This window comes from Ovis aries, chromosome X, assembly GCF_016772045.2.
Source record: "Ovis aries strain OAR_USU_Benz2616 breed Rambouillet chromosome X, ARS-UI_Ramb_v3.0, whole genome shotgun sequence".
NCBI classification, from domain to species: Eukaryota; Metazoa; Chordata; class Mammalia; order Artiodactyla; family Bovidae; genus Ovis; species Ovis aries.
In genome coordinates, this window is record NC_056080.1 from 56,630,004 (window position 1) to 56,653,932 (window position 23,929).

At 44.8% G+C, this 23,929-nt stretch overlaps 2 protein-coding genes across 2 annotated transcripts; one reads left to right on the forward strand and one right to left on the reverse strand.

Moving 5' to 3' along the window:
* The first annotated feature begins 345 nt into the window (after positions 1 to 345).
* Positions 346 to 11,166, forward strand: ZNF630 (zinc finger protein 630). The gene is given in 7 exon segments (XM_027963430.2): positions 346 to 505; positions 756 to 851; positions 1,035 to 1,550; positions 1,553 to 2,027; positions 2,029 to 2,428; positions 2,928 to 3,275; positions 10,993 to 11,166. Coding segments are annotated over 7 exon segments (2,169 nt in total).
* Positions 11,167 to 13,470: 2,304 nt separating this feature from the next.
* LOC114111507 (trichohyalin-like) lies at positions 13,471 to 22,609 on the reverse strand. Its single transcript, XM_060408021.1, has 7 exons — positions 22,275 to 22,609; positions 21,711 to 21,825; positions 21,263 to 21,358; positions 19,688 to 19,737; positions 17,345 to 17,483; positions 14,109 to 16,457; positions 13,471 to 13,652 (listed from the first exon to the last, which is right to left on the reverse strand). The coding sequence occupies exons 1-6, from the start codon at positions 22,338 to 22,340 to the stop codon at positions 14,113 to 14,115; spliced, it is 2,811 nt and encodes a 936-aa protein (XP_060264004.1). The 5' UTR covers positions 22,341 to 22,609; the 3' UTR covers positions 13,471 to 13,652; positions 14,109 to 14,112.
* Positions 22,610 to 23,929: the final 1,320 nt, after the last annotated feature.

Consider the following 23,929-nt stretch of genomic DNA (forward strand, 5'->3'; position numbering starts at 1 on the left):
GGAGCCTGATGGGCTGCTGTCCATAGGGTCGCACAGAGTTGGACATGACTGAAGCGACTCAGCATGCATGCATGCATTGGAGAAGGAAATGGCAACCCACTCCAGTGTTCTTGCCTGGAGAATCCCAGGGACAGAGGAGCCTGGTGGGCTGCCATCTATGGCATCGCACAGAGTTGGACATGACTGAAGTGACTTAGCAGCAGCAGCAGCAGCTTAGGCTCTCTACTCAGTCCTGCTAACTATTCTTGCTAATGGCAGGGTTTCATATTCTTTTTCTCATTAAATATGCCACACAAAGTACAAAATAGGCATCCTACAGGTATTGCTGTGGTAAAAATGATCAGAATGAGCAGATTGTACAAGAATATGATGTTACAGGAACCAGTGACATTTGAGGATGTGGCTGTGGACTTCACCCAGGAGGAGTGGCAGCAGCTGGCCCCTGCTCAGAAGACCCTACACAGGGATGTGATGCTGGAGATCTATAGCCACCTGGTCTCTGCGGGTAAGGGAAAATTCTCTGTATAACAATGAGTCAAGTCCTCTTCATCTTTCAGAAATGTTAAGACCATGACCTTTATGACTTTCTACAAACAGGATGTTTTATATTTCAGTTTTTTATGTTTATATTTTTGCTATATCTGGAATTGATTTTTGAGAGTTAAAGATCTAACTTTGCTAAAGGAGTTCCCTTTTTTCTCCTCACGAGTTTCTGAGCTGCCACGACCAAGGCGATTGTAAGTTTTCCTTAACAGGGTGTTCAGATTTAAAACTAGACATAATCTCCAAGTTGGAACATGGAAAGGACCCGTGGATTACAGAGAGTGAGTTGTCAAGGAGGACCTATTCAGGTAAGTGAGAATTGGGGAAATGGCTTATAGAACATTTTCTTCTTCCTTGACATGAGTGGCTTCCTGTCTTCCTTAAAATTTGTTAGTTGTCCTTTTTAATATCCATCAGCCTCCTTCTTAGAACGTTCTGTTCATTCTTGTTTTCTTTTTGGTGTCTATTTTACCTTTCTCTTCTTCTTTCAGGTAGAGAGCAAAGCTCTGATTCTTGTCAGCAGATCATTTCTAGGGAACTTTCATTTCAAATGGAGATACTGGAAAGAGCTCCAAAGGATAATTCATCGTACTCTGTCTTTAAAGTCTGGTATATTGATGGTCAGCTAGATAGATATCAAGGAAACCAAGGCAGGGTTTTGAGGCAGATCACAGTCTTCAGCCATGAAACCATGACCAAGAAGACAGGCCCTAAATGTAATGTATTTGGAAAAATATTCAGTGGATGCATAGACCTTGATCCTTCAAGTAAAACACTCCATCACTTTGATTCATGTGAAAAGAGCTTGAAATCTAATTTAGACTCACTGACTTGTAATAGGAGCTATATAAGAAAGAACCCCATTGAGTGATTTGGATGTGGGAAACCACTTAGCTATAGTTCTTCCTGTTCTGTGCCTGAGAAAATTCACATTGGAACGAAATCCCATGCACATAGTCAATGTGTAAAAGTTATAAATCATAAGCAAGCCCATATTCAGTATAAGAAAGTTCACGTTGGGAAGAAACACAGTGTAGTGTGTGTGGGAAGGGCTTTATTAAGAAGTCACAGCTTGATATACATCAAAGAGTTCATACTAGAGAGAAACTGTATGTATGTGGAGATTGTGGAAAAGCCTTCAGTGAGAAATCACACCTCATTGTGCATCAGAGGATTCACACTGGGGAGAAATCCTATGAATGTTCTGAACGTGGGAAGGCCTTCTCCCAAAAGTCACTCTTCATTGTTCATCAGAGAGTCCACACTGGAGAGAAACCTTATGAATGTTTGGAGTGTCAAAAGGCCTTCTCCCAGAAGACACATCTCATTATACATCAGCGACTTCATACCAGAGAGAAGCCCTTTGGATTCAGTGAGTGTGGTAAAGCTTTCTGTGAGAAATATCACCTTTTTATACACTAGATAACTCATACTGAGGAGAACCCTTATGAAAGTACTGAATGTGGGAAGACTTTCCCTCGGAAAACAGCTTGTCATCCATCAGAGAATGCATACTGGAGAGAAACCCTGTAAGTGTAGTGAATATGGGAAAACTTTTGGCCAGAAGTCCCACCTCATAGGACACTGAAGAATTCATACAGGAGAGAAACCTTATATATGTACTGACTGTGGGAAGGCTTTTTCCCAGAAGTCACACCTCTCTGGACACCAAAGGCTTCATACTGGAGAGAAACCTTATGCATGTACAAAATGTGGAAAAGCCTTCTCTCAGAAGTCACCTCTTATTATACACCAGAGAATTCATACAGGAGAGAAAGTGTAGGAGTGTAGTGAATGTGGCAAAACGTTTTCCCAGAAATCACCTTTCATTATTCATCAGAGAATTCATACAGGGGAGAAACCCTATGAGTGTCGGTTCAGTTCAGTTCAGTCGCTCAGTCGTGTCTGACTCTTTGCGACCACATGAATCGCAGCACGCCAGGCCTCCCTGTCCATCACCAACTCCTGGAGTTCACTCAGATTCACGTTCATCGAGTCAGTGATGCCATCCAGCCATCTCATCCTCTGTCATCCCCTTCTCCTCCTGCCTCCAATCCCTCCCAGCATCAAAGTCCTTTCCAATGAGCCAACTCTTCGCATGAAGTGGCCAAAGTACTGGAGTTTCAGCTTGAGCATCATTCCTTCCAAAGAAATCCCAGGGCTGATCTCCTTCAGAATGGACGGGTTGGATCTCCTTGCAGTCCAAGGGGCTCTCAAGAGTCTTCTTCAACACCACAGTTCAAAAGCATCAATTCTTCAGCACTCAGCTTTCTTCACAGTCCAACTCTCACATCCATATATGACTACTGGAAAACCATAGCCTTGACTAGACAGACCTTAGTTGGCAAAGTAATGTCTCTGCTTTTGAATATACTATCTAGGAGTGTACTTACTGTGGAAGGACCTTTTCCCTGAAGTCACATCTTGTTTTACATCAGAGAGCTTATACTAGAGAGAAGCCATATGAATCTAATGAATGTGGAAAGGCCTTCTTTGAGAAGTCTCCACTAGTTGTACATCAGAGAATCCATACTAGGGAGAAACCTTCCGAATCTGCTGAGTACGGGATAACTTTTTCCCAGAAATCACAGAGGATCACATACCAGAGAACGAACACAGGGGAGTAACACTCCAAATACAGTGACTATGGGAAGGTCTTCTGCTAGCAGATATACCTCACTGGACATCAGAATCCATGTAAGATAGAAACCTTATATACTGATATATATTTTGCAGCCAAAGATGGAGAAGGTCTATACAGTCAGCAAAAACAAGACTGGGAGCTGACTGTGGCTCAGATCATGAACTCCTTATTCGCAAATTCAGACTTAAATTGAAGAAAGTGGGTAAAACCACTAGACCATTCAGGTATGACCTAAATCAAATCCCTAAAAATTTTACAGTGGAAGTGAGAACTAGATTCAAGGGACTAGATCTGATAGACAGAGTGCCTGATAAACTATGGATGGAGGTTCATGACATGTACAAGAGACAGGGAGCAAACCATCCCCAAGAAAAAGAAATGCAAAAAAGCAAAATGGCAGTCTGAGGAGGCCTTACAAATAGCTGTGAAAAGAAGAGAAGCAAAAAGCAAAGGAGAAAAGGAAAGATATACCCATTTGAATGCAGAGTTCCAAAGAATAGCAAGGAGAGATAAGAAAGCCTTCCTCAGCTATCAGTGCAAAGAAACAGAGGAAAACAATAAAATGGGAAAGACTAGAGATCTCTTCAAGAAAATTAGAGATACCAAGGGAACATGTCATGCAAAGATGGGCTCGATAAAGGACAGAAATGGTATGGACCTAAAAGAAGCAGAAGATATTAAGAAGAGGTGGCAAGAATACACAAAAGAACTGTACAAAAAAGATCTTCATGACCCAGAAAATCATGATGGTGTGATCACTCACCTAGAGCCAGACATCCTGGAATGTGAAGTCAAATGGGCCTTAGGATGCATCACTACGAACAAACCTAGTGGAGGTGCTGGAATTCCAGTTGAGCTATTTCAAATCCTAAAAGATGATGCTATGAAAGTGCTGCACTCGATATGCCAGCAAATTTGGAAAACTCAGCAGTGACCACAAGACTGGAAAAGGTCAGTGTTCATTCCAATCCCAAAGAAAGGCGATGCCAAGGAATGCTCCACCTACTGCACAATTGCACTCATCTCACACACTACCAAAGTAATGCTCAAAATTCTCTAAGCCAAGCTTCAGCAATACATGAACCGTGAACTTCCAGATGTTGAAGCTGGATTTAGAAAAGGCAGAGGAACCAGAGATCAAATTGCCAACATCCACTGGATCATTGAAGCAAGAGAATTCCAGAAAAACATCTAATTCTGCCTTTTTTTTTTTTTTTTTTTACTATGCTAAAGCCTTTGACTGTGTGGATCACAATAAAATGTGGGAAATTCTTAACAGATGGGAATAGCAGGCCACCTAAACTTCCTCTTGAGGAATCTGTATGCAGGTCAGGAAGCAACAGTTAGAACTGGACATGGAACAACAGACTGGTTCCAAATAGGAAAAGGAGTACGTCAAGGCTATATATTGTCACCCTGCTTATTTAACTTCTATGCAGAGTACATCATGAGAAACGCTGGGCTGGACGAAGCACAAGCTGGAATCAAGATTGCCAGGAGAAATATCAAGAACCTCAGATATGCAGATGACATCACCCTTCTGGGAGAAAGTGAAGAACTAAAGAGCCTTTTGATGAAAGTGAAAGAGGAGAGTGAAAATGTTGGGTTAAAGCTCAACATTCAGAAAACGAAGATCATGGCATCTGGTCCCATCACTTCATGGCAAATAAATGGGGAAACAGTGGAAACAGTGGCTGAATTTGTTTTTTGGGGGTCTCCAAAATCACTGCAGATGGTGACTGCAGGCATGAAATTAAAAGACGCTTACTCCTTGGAAGGAAAGCTATGGCCAACCTAGACAACATATTAGAAAGCAGAGACATTACTTTGCCAACAAAGGTCCATCTAGTCAAGGCTATGGTTTTTCCAGTGGTCATGTACGGATGTGAGAGTTGGACTATAAAGAAAGCTGAGCTCTGAAGAATTGATGCTTTTGAACTGTGGTGTGGGAGAAGAGTCTTGACAGTCCCTTGGACTACAAGGAGATCAAACCTAAAGGAAATCAGTCCTAAATGTTCATTGGAAGGACTGATGCTGAAGCTGAAACTCCAATACTTAGGCCACCTGATTCGAAGAGCTGAGTCCTTGGAGAAGACCCTGATGCTGGGAAAGATTGGAGGCAGGAAGAGAAGAGGACGCCAGAGGATGAGATGGTTGGATGGCATCACTGACTCGATGGATATGAGTTTGAGCAAGTTCTGGGAGTTGGTGATGGGCAGGGAGGCCTGGTGTGCTGCAGTCCATGGGGTCACAACGAGTCGGACATGACTGAGCAACTGAACTGAACTGACTCCACTCCAACACCTCACAGATTGACTGGTATCAATCACTTTTGCCTCTCAGGTGAAACTCTGCTGCTGCTGCTGCTGCTGCTAAGTCACTTCAGTCGTGTCTGACTCTGTGTGACCCCATAGATGGAAGCCCACCAGGCTCCCCCATCCCTGGGATTCTCCAGGCAAGAACACTGGAGTGGGTTGCCATTTCCTTCTCCAATGCATGAAAGTGAAAAGTGAAAGTGAAGTTGCTCAGTCGTGTCCGACTCTTAGCGACCCCATGGACTGCAGCCTACGAGGCTCCTCCATCCATGGGATTTTCCAGGCAAGAGTGCTGGAGTGGGGTGCCATTGCCTTCTCTGCAGATGAAACTCTAAGAATTGCTTGTTAAAGAAAGTGAAAAATCTGCCCAACTTTCTTATAATACCCATGCATCCATGCATGCTAAGTCGCTTCAGTCGTGTCCGACTCTTTGTGACCCCATGCACGGTAGCCCACCAGGCTCCTCTGTCCATGGGATTCTCCAGGCAAGAATACTGGAGTGGGTTGCATGCCCTCCTCCAGGGGATCTTCCTGGCTCAGGGATCCAACCCGAGTCTTTTATGTCTCTTGCATGGCAGGCAGGCTGTTTACCGTGAGTGCCACTTGGGAAGCCCATAATACTCATAACAAGCCACAGATGCAATCTTGATACATTCTACCACCACTGCCATCACCCCTGGCAAAATGTAGAATCCAAGGGACATTCTCTGAACACAATATAATAAAAGGAAAACAAATTTTTTCCCTAGGAACTTTAAAAAACACCCTTAAAGACTGAAGATGGCTGTCTGAACAAACTTGTCTATCTCCCCACTGCACCACTGATATGATGGAAAGGTTTCATTAATTCCTGGAAAAGAAGAAAGGGTGCCATCCAGGAACCAGGAATTGTGAACGATTTCTAAAAAGGGAAAGCAGTGCAGATAAGGTTTACAAGGGTGAAGAGAACCAGAAACCCAAAGGAGCAGGTGGAAGCAACTAAGAAAGTAAGAGTATATCCAGAGAAACCCCAGGTGGAGGGTAAATACATAGAAAGAGCAAGAACTCCCCCCAGAACTACAGGGCTAGTTGGGTCATCAACACCCTTACATGGGTAGACAGCACTCTACTGACTTCTAATGATGGTGAACTCCCTACTTGCTACCTGGAAAGGGCCTGAGTTTAGGTGTGGGGAATTCTGAGAAGGAAGCAAATTAGAGCCTGAGGCACCTTCAGCCTCCACAGTAATAATGAAAGAGAGAAACACATTTGTAGAGAGGGATCACTTCCAGTCTGTGTGCTCCATGGCCAACCACCCCAAGGTGAACAGGATCGTCAGGTGTCCTACCCACTTGTGGAGAGTCTGAATGGGTGATACCTCAATCCATGCATTTTGTGAATACCACATGCAGATAAAACTGTAAAACACATAAAACATTGTTCAAAGCAACATTATCCTATGCCAAGGGTTCAAAAACTGTTCCTACAAGAACATGTGTCTCCCTAAAGGAGAATAAATCAATTCACTAAACCAAGAGAATCAAGTGAACTGGACTCAATCCAAAGCAATATTATGAAGACAGTATAGTTTTCTCAGTGCCTCCCAGTCTCCTCTCTGCCTTTGTCCCCCATCCAGTACCTTCCTGATTTCTAAAGTCTACTGTTTCATCGAAAGTAAAAATGTTTACCATGGTTCCCATATAATTTCTTCTACAGTGTAGTTGGTTGGCTGATTTTCAATGCAAACGGTGTCTGCCCCTAGCAGTGCACCCCAAGCCCTCTGTCTCTAATGGAAGAGTAATCTGTCCCCTTTCGCAGTTCCTTCAGATGTGAGCTGGAGAGCAGGGTCTGGCCACTCCCCTGAGTCTCAGGCCCCTACCAACCATGTAGGCTCTTTTGAGAGAGACTATAATAGAAAATAAAGCCAACAAAAATGGACAAAATGTGGATACAATAAATTAGAAAACTTTATAGAAGACTTAAGAAAGACCTTAGAAAGGGAGACAGAGCCCAGGTTCTCGGATAGGAAGACTCCACTACATAAAGATGTCATTAACCCCAAACTGATCTATGAATTAACTGAAATTCCAGTCAGAATCCCAACAGGGGCCCCTTTTTTCCAGTCGTGGAACTTGACCAGTAGATTCTAAAATGTACCGGGAGTTCAAAGGACCTAAAGAAGTACAAAGAGGAAGGACTTGCCTTCTGAACAGTCAGTCCTATTGTGGAGCTATTGTCCCTGACATGGGATGGTGCTGGCACAGGGATTAGCAGATGGATCGTGGGACAGAAAAGAAAGCTGAGAAACAGAACCACACACAAATACCCTTGACATTAAGCTGAGGTGGCCCTCAGAGCAGTGGGAACAAGAAGACTCATTCATCATCAACTTTCTCCCTTAAGAGGATGACAGGAACCCATCTCTCACCCTGTCAGCCTTTCTTATAGAGTTTTGTAGACAGTCAAGGCTTAGTAGGAGCCTCGCGATAAGTTGAGTGAGAAAGATTGTACTATTTGCCTACCCTCGCTGAGAGATTGCCTCTGTCTAATGCCTGAAATCTCTCCATTTAAACAACATTCCTTTAGCTAAGGGTTTCAGCCTTGGCACCTTTGACATTTGGGAGGGGTTGGATTCTTTTCCTTGGGGGGGTGCACTGTTCTCTGCATTATAAGTTGTTTAGCAGCATCCTTGATCTCTATCCACTAGATGCCAGTAGCCTATCCCCCTGTCAAGTCATGACAGCCAAAAATGTTTCCAGACATTGTTGAGTGTCCCCTAGGGGGACAAGATCCACACCTGCCCTCTCCCATTGAGAACCACTGGGTTAGGCAGTTCTCCCGCACCATACTCTCTTTTATGATGCCATACCCTCCTTGTAGTTGACTTTAGAATGCTCACAAATATCCTATGCTTCCTTAGGACTGCACACTTTCACCCCTTTGAGGGTCAGAGTTGGCCATTGGCCATTTGATGAGCCGGTTCTCTTTTCTCTCTGCTGGGCCACCCACGGGGCTACTCTGTGTCCTCGAGATCTAGCATGAGTGTGTTGATAATGTGCAGAGGAGCCCCAGTCTACCTGCGGTGGGCGCGCAGCATCAGTGAGAAATAAACTCTGATTCTCATTTGTTTATAACCCAATCTACCCTGAGCTGGCATCTCTCTCCACCAAAAAGAGAGAGCCTGAGCTGGCATCTCTCTCCATTTGTGGTGAAATAGAAAAAATTTATATTGGCCTCTGACCTTGGTTCCTGGGACAGAGCTCCAAAACCAGGGTAATTTCCTATGTGATAAGAGCACTAACAGCATCTTTTGTTCTAATGAGGCAACTCTGAGTAGGGTCCTTGTCACCAGAAAGACCAAGCTATGATTAGAAGCTTGGAGTTTTCAGCCCCAACCCCCATCCTCCAGAGAAGGGAGAGAGCTGGAAAATGAGTTAATATTTGATCATGCTTACATGAGGAAGCCTCCATAAAATCCCATTAGCGTGGAGTTCCGGGAGCTTCCGTGTGGGTGAACACATCCATGCTGAGAGAGTGGGCACCCCAAATGCTGCAGAAACACAAGCTGTTGTGCCCTGAATCCTTCCAGAACTTACCCCAGGTTTCTCTACTTCTGGCTGTTCATCTGTATCCTTTATCTTGTCCTTTATTATATAATCAACCAGTAAATGTAGGTAAGTGCTTCCCTGAGTTCTGTGACCTATTCTAGCAAATGACTGAATTGGAGAAGGGGGTCATGGGAACCTCTGGTTTATAGCTGGCTGGTCAGAAGTACAGGTGACAACCTGGGACTATGAACTGGCATCTGAGGTGGAAGGGACAGTCTTGCGGGACTGAGCTCTTAACTTGTCTGCACAAACTCCTGTTAGTGTCAAGATTGTATGGGATTGTAGGACACCCAGCCGATGACACCGAGAATTTCTTTGGTGTGAGGGAAAAACCCACACATCCCAGAAGTGTTGTGAGTGTGGTAGTAGCGTGAGAGTGAAAAAGAGACACAAGCGTGTTTTCCCCAGACATCTGGATGGCCCACCCCTACCCAGGTCAAGCCTGGGCCAAGCCTGGGAGCAGGAAGCCTCTAGGTTACACCTTCCAGGGGACCCTGGCTCAGAGGGGCATCATGAGGTTTCCTTGAACCTTCCCTGCAGAACTCAAAGCAGCAAGTCACCTGTTGGACACACACTGGGATCCTGCAGAAGGACTTTCCAAACTGCAGGTTGCGATTCACGGCCAATAGAATATTTTAAGGATTCTGAAAAGAATTGCACATTTTAAACGAATTAGAATGAAACAACATAGCACATCACAAACAGAATAGACAATATTGGTGAATATCACACATATAAGGGTCAGTATTGTTCTGTGAAGCCTGTGCTTTAGAGTCACTTGTAAAATGTGTTCTTTACTTTGGGTCTTGGTGAATAAAGCTCAGAACTGTTTTCTTGTGATCGATGTACACACGTCCTTGCATTTTCCCGATTCTTTACTAGGAATAGGGTTCATTGTTTTTGCCCACTCTGTGACTTGTGGGATCTTAGTTCCCTGAACAGGGATTGAACTCAGGACCTTGGCAGTGAAAGCACAGAGTCCTAACCACTGGACTGCCAGGGAATTCCCAGAATTTTGCTTTATAAGGAATCTTAAAACTTACTGAAAGAGAAACAAGAAAGCCCCGAAGTTAAAACAAGAAAGGAAGAAAGTCATTATGGACGCTCATCAGGAGAGCACATGCATCCACACTGGACCCCAGGCTTGATTCGGGGTGCACTTGGGGCCACATACTGGCTGACTTCTGGCATCAGGCAAAACCATAGTCTCCCTGCATCTCAAAAATGTGATTTGTCAGATGGAGGAGGAGTGGGGAGGAGGAAGAGAAGGAGGAAAAGGAAGGAGGGAAGGAGCTGTATCTACTCAGGGAACCTAAGGGGAAATGCTCGTCATGACTCCAGAGTGCTTTCAAGCCACCCTTCCCTGCACCTGTCTCCTCTGCTGGGAAATTCAGCTGGTTCATCCAATCTTCTTCAGGAGAAAGGAAAACCAAATCTTTCTGTATCTCTTGTGGATGTCCTCTTCTGTATTTGCATGGACAATAAGGTACATGACGTTCATTAGCAGATTATTAAATTTGAGTAATGAAGAATGAAACTGGGGTAAAATAGAATTTATTTCTTCTTACAGCAAAGGCCAAGGTATCCAACCACCTGCAGAATCCTGCTCCAGGACTGGGGGCTGGGGTACAGCATTTGTCAAAATAAAAGCTAGCAAGTTTGCCTGAGGCACAGGTAGAGTGACCTCACTGACCTGGGCAGCACCCACGTCTCCCTGCAGCATCAGGAAGGGTGTGCTGACAGTGTGTGTGCTGACCCCCCGAGGCTGTGATAACCCACACTTGGCCCTGGGTCTCCCTTGCCTCCCTGCCAGACCCTCTTCCACCCGCCCTGTGTATCTCTGTCCTACCTGCCCCCACTAGCACCAGGTCTGCCTCTCCCTCTGGGCATGCTCTGTCTCTAGGGTTCCTCGTCCACATCCTCTACCCTAGATTTGAGGCAGAACTCAGCGCTCATTCAAGTCTCTCCACCCCCCAAATATGTACCTATCTTCCTTAGTGTCTCTGAAGTCACAGTGAGTTCCAAGCTCAGCTCTCCCTGCATGTGCCAGCTGGAGGAACATGTGCCAGCTGCATGACGCGGGAGGTCTGTTGGTGTCTCTGTCTCTCATTACCTCTCTCTAGCTATATGTAACATTTACAGTATCATAATGATGATAGTGTCTATCTGTGCACAGAGGTTGATTGTGGAGATAAGTGGGAAAATCCATACAAGGTGCTTAGTACCACCCCAGGCACTTTGCCAGCGGTAAGATGAAGGTTAATTGTACTTCCTGTGATTAGTATGGAAGGTGGGCTGACAGGGGGAGACCCCAAGGGACCACACCTCTTTCCTTCTTGCAGACATTGTTCCTGGCCTGGGATGCAGACTCCTGGGCCTGGGACTTGTCTCACACAAAGGTATGACCTTGAATGACAAGACATTGTTATTCTTGGAGGAGTAGGTGGGGACTCAGGTAAACCGGGAGGCCCTCGCCATGCAGCCACTGCAGGGAGGGTCATCCCTGTGAGGAAGAGTGTGTCTCAGAACATGCTGGTCAGAGAGGGTTTATGCGGGTGTCCACATCTGTCCATACCCCCAGCCATGCCTCCTTTCCCATCTGTCTGTCATGGTCTGTGCCACCTCTCGGGTCTAGAGCTCCTCAGTCTCCTAGGACAAGCTCCTTTTATGCAGGGTCCCCCACCCCCAAGGTCTTTAGGAGACCAGACCCAGGCCTAGCCCCAGGGCTGCCGTGTGGACAGCAATCCTGTGACCCTGAAGCTGTCATAGAGTGTTTGTAGGAAAGGGTAGACCCAAATCTGGCCCAGCAACCATGGCTCCAACCTGGAGTTACAGGGACCAGTCAGAGTCCAGGAGCCCATCCTCTGCTGATTAATGGTTTCTCCCATCTTTGATCCGAATCTGTTGGGGTGAGGGGGACTGGTCCAGAGGTGGGATGAAGGCAGGGGTAGGGGAGATGGTAGCTTCAGCAGGAGTGGAGACCTTCCAAGGCTGGATGAGAGCCAGGAGGCCAAGGCAATGGGCAGTGGATGGTCAAAATGGTGCAACACTGCCGCCATCTGGGGCTGGTGTTTCATGTCCCATGCAAGTCACCTTGGATTTCCCTTAGCAGCTTTAACGTCCCCCAACACACACAATGATTTGCTCTAAAATAGACTCTTCTCTTCCCTTCCCCAGAACTGACTGTTCCAGCTCTGTGGGCTGCGGTGGTCCATCTGGGAGAGGACTGTCCCATTCTTAACACTTGACCCCCATCCCAGCTCCCAAGCCCTTGGACCTGAGATGGGCAATTTCCTGCCTCTGTCCAGTGGACTTTTCCATCTTTTGCTCCCTTGAATCAGGGCTAAGTGAACTCTTCCATTCCTGTTCACCATGGGCCCTACCTTGGACCTTTTCTTCCCTATTCTTCCGTGTTCCCCAGTTGACAGTTTCATCTCTGTCTTCTCCCACACACTTTCAAATGGACTGTCCCAGCCCCATGACCCTGAAGATCTTAGAGAGAGCAACAGCTAAGGTGTCCAACCACCTGCAAAATCCTGCTCCAGTACAGGGCAGGTACAGCATCCATCAAAATAAAAACTAGCAACAACCCCCACTAGACTGGCACCTCCACGTGGGCAGGGACTGTTGTTCATCTCGTCCCTGAAGTCTCTCCAGGACCTAGAATGGCACTCAGTACACAGTAGAGACCCATTAGGTGTTGGATGAATGAACACTTTGACACAACAATTCCATTTCTAGGAACATGTGCTAAAGAAACACTGATACAGGTGCACAGGGCTGTGTGCACAAGAGTGGGAAGAGCAAACAACTGGGAAAAACGTGTAAATGTTTATTGTCAGTGACCGATGCTGAGTGAATGAATAATGGAGGTTTGGAGCACCTGCTGAACAGGAAACAGAGTGAGACAGACTTGCTCAGGACATGCTGCTCATGGGGAAAAGCAGGTGAGAGATGCTCATATCGGTACCCTGAATATGTGTGTAAATACAGAGTAAAACGTTTGCAATAAAACACACAGAACTGCCCTCAGTAGTTACATCTGGAGAGGGGGAGGTTAGTGCTGTTTTGCACAGAATATCTGACAATATTTGTTTATTTTTAAGGCAGCAGCATGGATGTGTGTGCATGCTAAGTCACTTCAGTTGTGTCCAACTTTGTGTGATCCTATGAATTATAGCCTGCCAGACTCCTCTGTCCATAAGATTTTCTAGGCAAGAATACTGGAGTGGGTTGCCAATGCCCTCCTCCAGGGGATTGCCCTGACCCAGGGATCAAACCTGCGTCTCATGCCTCCTGCACTGGCAGGCAGGTTCTTTACCACTAGCACCACCTGGGAAGCCCTAGAGGCATGGATACATAGACAGAACCACACGTCAGGTATATGTCTTGCTCATTAACACAACTTTAATAACTAATAATGCTTGGCACATAGTAAGAAAAATCATGTTTAACTGTTGTGAACTCTTTCTTTCAGGTGCTAGGGATTCATAGCCGTGCCCACGTTCATGAACAGCCACCAAGTTCTGCTTCTTATCTTGGGCACTTGTCACATCCCTGAGGCTGAGGCAAGGAAAGAGAAGGAAAATAAGTGACAACGAGCTCCCACTGACTGATAAATTACTATTCAGCTCCTCATTTTGAACTGCATGGCCCCTGTGCACTCCGATTCCCTTCTGCCTTGTGGTCTATGTGCACCTCTCATTGGTCCTTAAGACCAACCTTGTGTTCAGGCTGCAGTGACTCTGTCAACTGTCCAGTGAGGTTTTTGGCTAGAGGAAGGTGTGGCCTACAGGCTAGAAGCTGACCTGGGGTTTGGGAGCCCACAGCATCCTGGGGAGGGAAGATCTCTGGCTATATAGAGCAGGAAGTAGAATTACCCTGGGAATCCTCATTTAGCCTCAGAGCTGCACCCCCAAGGGACTGGGAGAACGGAACAAGTGACAAGATGGGATACAACTAACATAAGAGAACAGTGCCTTTTGCGGGGATGTGGGGATGGAAAGAAAGGTCACTTACAGAGTTAGTCTTCTTCCTCGGGATCACTGATCTCTTCATAGGTCACAGGTTTTCCTTTTTGCAGTCTGTCCACCCAAACATCAACCGCCTTTCTCTCAGATTCTTCCTCGGAATCACTGATCTCTTCATAGGCGACTGGTTGTCTTATGCGCAGTCTGTTGGCCCAAACATCAACTGTCATTCTCTTGGATTCTTCCTCGGAATCACTGATCTCTTCATAGGCCACAGGTTTTCCTTTTTGCAGTCTGTCCACCCAAACATCAACCGCCTTTCTCTCGGATTCTTCCTCGGAATCACTGATCTCTTCATAGGCGACTGGTTGTCTTATGCGCAGTCTGTTGGCCCAAACATCAACTGTCATTCTCTTGGATTCTTCCTCGGAATCACTGATCTCTTCATAGGCCACAGGTTTTCCTTTTTGCAGTCTGTCCACCCAAACATCAACCGCCTTTCTCTTGGATTCTTCCTCGGAATCACTGATCTCTTCATAGTCCACCGGTTGTCTTTTTCGCAGTCTCTTGGCCCAAACATCAACCGTCTTCCTCTCGGATTCTTCCTCGGAATCACTGATCTCTTCATGGGCCACCGGTTGTCTTTTTCGCAGTCTCTTGGCCCAAACATTAACCGCCTTTCTCTCGGATTCTTCCTCGGAATCACTGATCTCTTTATGGGCCACCCGTTGTCTTTTTCGCAGTCTGTTGGCCCAAACATCAACCTTCTTTCTCTCGGATTCTTCCTTGGAATCACTGATCTCTTCATGGGCCACCGGTTGTGTTTTTCGCAGTCTCTTTGCCCAAACATCAACCGCCTTTCTCTCGGATTCTTCCTCGGAATCACTGATCTCTTCATAGGCCACCAGTTGTCTTTTTCGCAGTCTCTTGGCCCAAACATCAACTGCCTTTCTCTCGGATTCTTCCTCAGAATCACTGATCTCTTCATAGGCCACTGGTTGTCTTTTTCGCAATCTGTTGGCCCAAACATCAACCGTCTTCCTCTCAGATTCTTCCTCAGAATCACTGATCTCTTTATAGGCCACCCGTTGTCTTTTTCGCAGTCTGTTGGCCCAAACATCAACCTTCTTTCTCTCGGATTCTTCCTCGGAATCACTGATCTCTTCATGGGCCACCGGTTGTCTTTTTCGCAGTCTCTTGGCCCAGACATCAACCGTCTTCCTCTCGGATTCTTCCTTGGAATCACTGATCTCTTCATAGGCCATTGGTTGTCTTTTTCGCAGTCTCTGGGCCCAAACATCAACCGTCTTCCTCTCGGATTCTTCCTTGGAATCACTGATCTCTTCATAGGCCACTGGTTGTCTTTTTCGCAGTCTCTTGGCCCAAACATTAACCGCCTTTCTCTCGGATTCTCCCTCGGAATCACTGATCTCTTCATAGGCCACCGGTTGTCTTTTTCGCAGTCTCTGGGCCCAAACATCAACCGTCTTCCTCTCGGATTCTCCCTCGGAATCACTGATCTCTTCATAGGCCACTGGTTGTCTTTTTTGCAATCTCTGGGCCCAAACATCAATCGTCTTTCTCTCGGATTCTTCCTCGGAATCACTCATCTCTTCATAGGCCACCGGTTGTCTTTTTCGCAGTCTCTGGGCCCAAACATCAACCGTCTTCCTCTTGGATTCTTCCTTGGAATCACTGATCTCTTCATAGGCCACTGGTTGTCTTTTTCGCAGTCTCTGGGCCCAAACATTAACCGCCTTTCTCTCGGATTCTCCCTCGGAATCACTGATCTCTTCATAGGCCACCGGTTGTCTTTTTCGCAGTCTCTGGGCCCAAACATCAACCGTCTTCCTCTCGGATTCTCCCTCGGAATCACTGATCTCTTCATAGGCCACCGGTTGTCTTTTTTGCAATCTCTGGGCCCAAACATCAATCGTCTTTCTCTCGGATTCTTCCTCGGAATCACTCATCTCTTCATAGGCCACCGGTTGTCTTTTTCGCAGTCTCTTGGCCCAAACATCAACCGTCTTCCTCTCGGATTCTCCCTCGGAATCACTGATCTCTTCATAGGCCACCGGTTGTCTTTTTCGCAGTCTCTGGGCCCAAACATCAACCGTCTTCCTCTCGGATTCTCCCTCGGAATCACTGATCTCTTCATAGGCCACCGGTTGTCTTTTTTGCAATCTCTGGGCCCAAACATCAATCGTCTTTCTCTCGGATTCTTCCTCGGAATCACTCATCTCTTCATAGGCCACCGGTTGTCTTTTTTGCAGTCTCTTGGCCCAAACATCAACTGTCTTCCTCTCGGATTCTTCCTCGGAATCACTCATCTCTTCATAGGCCACCGGTTGTCTTTTTCGCAGTCTCTGGGCCCAAACATTAACCATCCTCTTTGATCCTGCAGAAGACATGGTAAATGGGGGCTGGGTGGGTTAGGGAGTGTTGGGTCCTGTTTTGTCAGATAAGGAGATGCCTCCTCCCTTCCCATGTGGCCACAGGACATCTACATAGTCTGTTTTGCACACTTTCTGGCTCAAAGAGGCTGAGAGGTTAAACCCACACCAATACACACCAAAAAATACACACGCAACAGCAGTTAGAGTTTCAGCCCTGGCTCCTTTCATCGTCAGGTTTAGATTCCCAGTAAGTAAGTTTAGATTACTTACCACATTTATTCTGACCTTCTTTCACTCAGCAGATATATTAAGGGCATACTGTCTGTCAGGCATTGAGCTGAGGGTGGGGATAAAACTCTGAGTAAGACGTGTTCCCAAGTTATCACAGATGGAATGACCTGAGTTCCCCCACCAGGGATTGAACCCATGCTCCATGCAGAGTAGGTGCAGTCTTAACCACTGGACTGCCAGGGAAGTCCGTTGAATCGAACACCTTTGAACAGACTGTGAACTTGGATTCTTTATTTCCATTTTATGGACTAGGAATCTGGAGCTCAGAGAATTTGAAAGGCTTGCCCCCAATTACATGGCTTTCATATCGATGACAACTCAGATCTGTGATTCTGTAAGTTAGCTTTTTAAAAAACTGTGGCCACGCCAACTGGTTTGTGGGATCTTAGTTCCTTGATCAGGGATCAACCCAGGCCCCAGCAGTGAGGACCCTGGAAGTCAACTCAAATGTTTCAGCTGGGGCTGAGCAAGCTCTCAGCCCAGCCTGGCCCTAGGCCTGTCCAGGATCCATCTCCCATGACTAACCCATTCACTTGAACATGGCCAGGGAAGACAGAGGACTTGTTCCCAAACAAGTAAGAAAAGTTGTTTCTCTTACCTGATGTTTTCTTACTCTCCTGAGCAGAGATACTTGCTTTTGTCTGGGAGCGCAGCTGTCTCTGAGCCTGCTCTGGGCCTGATGTTCCTGGTACTATCTTTGAACGTTTTTTTCCCTTTACAGGCTTCTTGGACATCACCTTCTTAACGTGAAAGTCACATACAATCAGTATCCATTTCTCAAGTGCTTTTAGAGCTTACAAAGTGTTTTCTTGTGCAGTACCTTAATTAACGTTCTCAACAAGTCTGGGGGATCATTATATTACCTGTACCTCAATTACAAAGAATCTAGGAAGTTAGAAGGAAATGGAATGGTCTAAATGAAGGGTGTTTCCACGATTAGAATGCTTGTTTTCATGCTTTTTCCAGACTGACACCCTCACCAAGAGAAATCTCCAAGTGAGCAGGAGTGTGGTACACGGAAGATTTGGAAAGTAGAGTATTCTAACAATCCATGAGGTCTGTGAAAATGAGGAGGGGCTTCTATAAAATCTAAGGGATTGAAGATAAGCTAGTTGACAGCTGCGGGGAGAGCAAATGGAATGATGTGCAGAGGGGACAAAACACTGCTGGCAAATGGTGTGGGAGAGATGAATACAGGGAAAGGAGAAGAGAGAATGGTTCACATAAATTCACGCGGCCAGCCAAGAAAGTGGTGCCAGATGTGACATCCTGTCCTACCTCGGCAAGAACATTTCATGTGGAATTAGGTGAGGTGGCTCCTGTACCAATTCTACTTGTGTCAAGGTGTGTCACTGACCACCGATCTTAAAGCTAACCTTCATTCAGCTCTTGTTTATAAAACTGTGAACTGTAAAACAAGCTAAGTAAAAGAACTTTCTAAGGCTATAAATGCAGTTTAAATGTGATAATAATAAAAACAAACACTTTTATGATCCCTCTTTGAATTCTCTCTTCAACCGTGTCCACACTGGTACTGGTAGCCGAACCACCAGATCCCTTTACCCTCTAAACTACAGTTTAATCTGCAATTGCAGAAGAACTCATTCAATAAACCTCTAACAGTCTTTCTGGGCTGGAACTGGGGCTTCAGGGATGCCTCAGCGGCAGACAAGGTCCCTAAGGAGCTCACAGAAGAGAGGGGCTGACAGTTCAAGTGATTCTCAAGCAACACGAAAGGGGCCCTGTTGTGAGAGTGGGTGTCTTAACAGAAGTGTCAGCAGCATCTGCAAAATTTAGGGGAAACGCCTGAGCTTCAGAAACGTGAAACAGCCTACAAATTTGGAAATGGTTTGGGGCTTTGGATTAGACTACTACCACTGCCACTGTTGGGCTTCCCTGGTGGCTCAGATGGTAAAGAATCTGCCTGCAATGCAGGAGACCCAGGTTTGATCCCTGGGTCAGTAAGATCCTCTGGAGAAAAGAACAGCCACTGTGGTCTCAAGCAGATTATTTAACATCTCTGTACCACAGTATCTGCATTATTATGAGTAGTAGTATTTAATAATACTAATACTAACCTCATTATTATTTGGGGATAATAATAGCAGGAACATCAGAGAGGTTTTAAGGGCTAAATACACTAATCCATGTGAACTGCCTAAAATAGTATCTGTCATCACTAAGAAATCAAGGAAGTAACAGCTATCACAATTGTTGTTAATTATTATTTAGCTCTTGGTACTACATCAGGACTGCAGCCACAAAATTAAAAGACGCTTACTATTTGGAAGGGAAGTTATGGCCAACCTAGATAGCATATTGAAAAGCAGAGAAATTACTTTGCCAAGAAGGGTCCGTCTAGTCAAGGGTATGGTTTTTCCTGTGGTCGTGTATGGATGTGAGAGTTGGACTGTGAAGAAAGCTGAGCACCAAAGAATTGATGCTTTTGAACTGTGGTGTTGGAGAAAACTCTTGGGAGTCCCTTGGAATGCGAGGAGATCCAACCAGTCCATTCTAAAGAGATCAGCCCTGGATGTTCTTTGGAAGGAATGATGCTAAAGCTGAAACTCCAGTACTTTGGCCACCTCCTGCGAAGAGCTGACTCATTGGAAAATACTGATACTGGGAGGGATTGGGGGCAGGAGGAGAAGGGGACGACAGAGGATGAGATGGCTGGATGGCATCATCAACTCAATGGACGTGAGTTTGAGTGAACTCCCAGAGATGGCAATGGACATGGAGGCCTGGTGTGCTGCGATTCATGGGGTCGCAAAGAGTCGGACACGACTGAGTGAGTGAACTGAACTACCTCAGGAATTGTGATAAAGAGATCAGGAAAGGGAGGCAGTGTGGGCCAGGCTACTTTCCCACTGTTATCCCAATATTCACATCTCCAGAGACATAAACAGTCTCTGGTCCTTCGGATTTGGGCGGCACTCACCTTCTGGCGTTTTCTCCCTTGCATGTTGGAAGTCCCTTCAGCAGGTTCATCTAAAAGGAGGTGACAAGTCAGAAATTTATTTTTGTTGTTGGTAAATATTCTCAAACTGCAGAGACTCCTGTAGTATCAGGAATTTCTGCAGCAGAGGGTGACAAGTCCACTCATTATCAAAGAGTTACTCTGAGACCAGCCTCTGAATAACAACGATTTTGGTATTTATTTGCAGCATCAATTCAGAATTTTTCTTCTGATGGTTTATAAAATGCAAACTAAACCCCATCACTGCCTTATCCTATCCTATTATGTATTTCTTACTTTTTTCCCCAAAGAAGTAAATTGATTGGTCTTTAGCCAAAAATCACTCTATACTTAAAATGGTGAATTTCACAGTATGTCAGTTATACCTTAATGAAACTGTTAAGTGTGAAATGAACCATGGATGATTTACTCCAGTGGTTATGGAATGTTTCCAGTATAAAGATACCTCTTTAATATCAAAAACTTTGTAGGTACTCAAGTACTGGCTTTTTAGCCCTCTTATAGTAATTTTGGGAGCTTGCGGAATCTGGCCTGTTAAACTAGAGAGTCAAACAAAGGGTTACTGGAGACATTTTGAGCATTCTCACCCTGTCTTCTCACAACTGTGCTTTCAGAGCAAAAGAGCAAATGAACACATCCCATCCCCTTTTTAAGTGAGTACATACACTGCTCAGATGCACAAAGATTTCTAGAATCTGTCACTTTTTTAAACCTTACAATGCCTCTGATCATTGACCAGTAGGAAAGGTTAATGTGTGGAAGATTACTCTCTTAAACTCTCTTCCAAACTCAACACATAGAAGCAGGTTCGATTAGGAGTGAAACAACTATTTGGTTTTGATAAAACACAAGCAAACAGCCATATGTCATTACGTAATATGTTAATCACTTTCTTAAGATAGTTATCCAATACCTATGCACTATTATTTTGGAAGTTTTGGGAGGATTTACACTTCATTTCTTTTTTTGGATTTACACTTTAAGTTTTCCTTAATTGTCCTGTGATTCATTAATGGTGCTTAGCAAGAACTAACTCCTTTAAAAAAGAAATGCTTCAAACATGCACAAAATTATGGACAATTATATCTGAAATGTGCATCTACCCTTGGGTCTAGTTGGATTTCAACATTATCTCACAACTACTTCAGATCGCTCTGAACTCTTTATTCAAAATATAACAAAACACTATGAACAAGTCACAGCTGAAGCCATCTGTGTGGCCCTCACTGATCCCTACCCTCCTTCCTTTTCTACTTCTTCACTCCAGAGTTTGATGGGTTTTATTCTCATTCATGTTTTTATACATTTACCAAATATTTTCTATCTATCTATCTATCTATCTATATATATATATATATTCTAGTTTGGCATGTTTTAGGATTACATATGAATGGCCTCTGACTGTGCTTAACCTTCTGCATTCAATTTTTTTTTCACTTAACCATGATGCTTTTGAGGGAACAAAGTCCTGAGAATCTTTCTCCATCTGGAACCCAGCATAAATGGGCTTCAGGAGACTCATTTCCTGTCACTTACCCTTTTCCCTGGGGTTCTTAATTTTAGAATCACAACGCTTGGATTCTGTGGCTCCATTTTTAGGACACATGAAAGCTGGTAGGGTACACTTGAGACCTAGAATGATGCAAAATATTTGTTTCTTAACAGACAACCTGAAAGGAGGGGGAAATGCTAGGACACAGCACCAACAGTAAAGCTCCTCAGCTGGGCAGGGGGAATCTGAACCATAGCCAGTGAGAGAGAAATGCATAGAATCCAGGTCTGAGCATCTCTGTGGCCACTCTCAGTCCACAGCCCTGCACAGGACTTAAGAGAGCAGAAGGCTTGAAACCTGCCCTGGGGTTTCTTCACACAGAAAAGGACAAATGTGGGACATTTGGCATAGCCTAAGAAGAATAAACTATGGCTGGCAACGAGGAATCGTCATTTATTCCCAGCCTTTTCTGGACCCAGAACTTCCTATTACCTAGTCTAGTCATGGTTTCATAGTTTCTCTTCAGATTCACATAGGTGACTTTCTCCGAGTATCCCAGACGTGCCCACTCTTTCTTAGAGAAGTATTTGGAAATATTCTTGAAACTCTAAAAAAGAAAGAAAAATAAATCCCAGCAATGACTCAGCCAAACATGTCTGACTTTCAGCCAGGAAGTCTCCCTTGGCTGCAGGGCCTCCATGTTAGATCTATAAAGTGGAGCTGATAATCCCTCTCTAGTCATGGCTAACAGAGAAAATGGGTAACATTGCCTAGGCTCTCGTCTGGCATGTAGTAGGTGCTTAATGCTGGTGGCATGCTCTTCTCTCACCTTCCAGAATAGATTGAGAACCATCCAATCCAGTGCAAGATCACAGATCTTGTACCCAAGGATACCAGGCAAGGACAAAACGAGGGTCAGAAGCTCTGGATCTCCCCCTGACATGCTGCTCCTTGTCCCCAGTGCCTCTGACCCTCCCCCAACCCCCAATGCCCAGATATCTAGTCACCATACATTGTCCCCTGGGCCATTCCTCTGCCCTCTCCAGATCAACTCACTTTGGATTTCTTCTCTAATTTCTTCCTATCTTCCCTGGGGGTTTCGTAGAAGCTGCCTCTGTTCATGGTGCTTATCTAGAAGGAACACAGCCTGGGTCTCTCCAGTCACAAGGCCAAAGGTTCTGTCAGGCGAGAAAGTGTTGAAGGAAGTCCACACTCAGTTAGTCCCCTGTATTAAGGTTCTACTTTTCTCCATCCTTGGCTTATCTGTCCCTGAGCAAGGACATGAGGGTGGGGAAATCAGATGAGAACAGGAAGCTGGAGGTCTCTGAGAGAAGTAGTGATTAGGGATGACATGTTTTCTGTTATGATCAAAGTAGCATTGAGTCTTTGAGGGAGGTTGGTTACTGTTGTTAGTAGCTTGCCTGGTTTGGCTTATTTTGAAGGAAAGATATCAGACACTTGTTGGGGAAGTAGTGAAGTGAATGTATAGTATTATTGAGGGGGGCTGTTTTGAGGCAAAGGAGGGGAGGGGAGGAAAGTCCCAGAGATCATATGGTGTCTGTGATTGAAAGGTTTCAGTTTTCAGGCAGAGGGATGTGGGATTTTGCTCTGTTGAAAAGAAATGAAGAGCACTAGTATGAGTGAATTACAACCCCACTCACAGCGAGGAAACGCCACAATAAAGAGAACTCCACAAACTGCCAGAATACAGAAAGGCCATCCCAAACTCAGCAATATAAACAAGATGAAGAGACAGAGGAATACCCAGCAGGTAAAGGAACAGGATAAATGCCCACCAAATGAAACAAAAGAAGAAGAGATAGGGAATCTACCTGATAAAGAATTCCAAATAATGATAGTGAAAATGATCCAAAATCTTGAAATCAAAATTGAATCACAGATAAATAGCCTGGAGACAAGGATTGAGAAGATGCAAGAAAGGTTTAACAAGGACCTAGAAGTAATAAAAAAGAGTCAATATATAATGAATAATGCAATAAATGAGATCAAAAACACTCTGGAGGCAACAAATAGTAGAATAATGGAGGCAGAAGATAGGATTAGTGAAGTAGAAGATAGAATGGTAGAAACAAATGAATCAGAAAAACGAATTAAAAGAAATGAGGACAATCTCAGAGACCTCCAGGACAATATTAAACATCCCAACATTGGAGTCATAGGAGTCCCAGAAGAAGAAGACAAAAAGAAAGACCATGAGAAAATACTTGAGGAGATAATAGTTGAAAACTTCCCTAAAATGGGGAAGGAAATAATCACAAAGGGCCAAGAAACCCAGGGAGTCCCAAACAGGATAAACCCAAGGCAAAACACCCCAAGACACGTATTAATCAAATTAACAAAGATCAAACACAAAGAACAAATATTAAAAGCAACAAGGGAAAAACAACAAATAACACACAAGGTGATTCCCATAAGGATAACAGCTGATCTTTCAATAGAAACACTTCACTGAAAGTGAAGGGCTGGAAAAAGATATTCCATGCAAATAGAGACCAAAAGAAAGCAGGAGTAGCAATACTCATATCAGATAAAATAGACTTTAAAACAAAGGCTGTGAAAAGAGACAAAGAAGGACACTACATAATGATCAAAGGATCAATCCAAGAAGAAGATATAGCAGTTATAAATATATATGCCCCCAACATAGGAACACTGCAATATTTAAGGCAAATGCTAACAAGTATGAAAGG